This window comes from Condylura cristata, unplaced genomic scaffold (assembly GCF_000260355.1).
Source record: "Condylura cristata isolate star-nosed mole 26May11 unplaced genomic scaffold, ConCri1.0 scaffold00006, whole genome shotgun sequence".
Taxonomy (NCBI): Eukaryota; Metazoa; Chordata; class Mammalia; order Eulipotyphla; family Talpidae; genus Condylura; species Condylura cristata.
Genome location: NW_004567107.1, coordinates 624331 through 625187, shown reverse-complemented (window position 1 = coordinate 625187; position 857 = coordinate 624331). Strand labels below are relative to the sequence as shown.

Below are 857 nucleotides of genomic sequence, written 5' to 3'. Positions count from 1 at the left end.
AGAAGCGTGACCCGCGCCCGGCGAGCTCGTGCCCATGACTTGGCTGGGCAGAGACGGCCTGGGCCTCGCCTGTGTGACCCGCCAGGTCACTCACCCGGCGCCGAGCCCTGGGGACGCCCCGAGGGGCTGCCGGGCGCGCCGTGGCGGGCGCTGCCACCCTGTGCCGTGGCGCAGGTGATCCTGGACCTGCTTCCGTTCGAGAACATCCTGGTGAGGCGAGCCCTGGACACAGACTCGGCCCTCCTGGGGCAGCTGGGCGTTTCTTCCGTCCCCGCCTGCTACCTGATTCACCCGAACGGGTCTCGCGGCCTGGTTGACGTGTGAGCTGTCTGCCGTGGGGCGGCGGTGGGTCCCCCGGGCCGTGGCTGTGGACAGCGTCGCTCCCCCTTTCCTGGGCGGGGCGGTGGCTCGTGGTCCCCTCGGGGCTTCGCCCAGCAGAGCCCAGCATGGGCCTGTGCCCGGATCAGCCCGCTGGGGGGACGGCGGTGTGGGGGCGGCAGCCACGCCTCCTGGGGCCCCGGGCGGGGGAGGCCTCCGGGCCCGGCCCCTGCCACCGGTGGTCAGCTGCACAGCGCATCAGCTGGAGCCCCCCTGTCCCCACCGGCCGCGTCCTGCTCGGGGTCCTCGCGCGTCTCCCCTGAGCTGGAGCCCGGCGGGGGCCCGGAGCGCCGGCTCTGAGCCGCCTCTGCCCTCGCAGCGGGAAGCCGCTCCGGTCGTTTTATTCCTCCTACTTGAAGTCGCTGCCGGAGGTGCGGAAGAAGCAGCTTCTGTCGCCTGAGAAGCCGAGCAAAGAGGCCGCCTCGGAAGGCGCCGTGTGGAGGGACTTTGACAGGCAGGTGCCGGGCGCGGGCGGGCGG

The 857-nt window shown here is 73.4% G+C and overlaps 1 protein-coding gene across 1 annotated transcript in view; it reads left to right on the top strand.

Annotated features, from left to right (window-relative positions):
- Positions 1–857, top strand: part of LHX3 (LIM homeobox 3) — a 28284-nt gene that overhangs the window by 16235 nt on the left and 11192 nt on the right. Inside the window, exons 6-7 of the mRNA XM_012721170.1 lie at positions 3–320; positions 698–832. Of these exons, the coding sequence (XP_012576624.1) occupies positions 3–320; positions 698–832 (453 nt within the window). The remainder of the gene's footprint in view (positions 1–2; positions 321–697; positions 833–857) is intronic.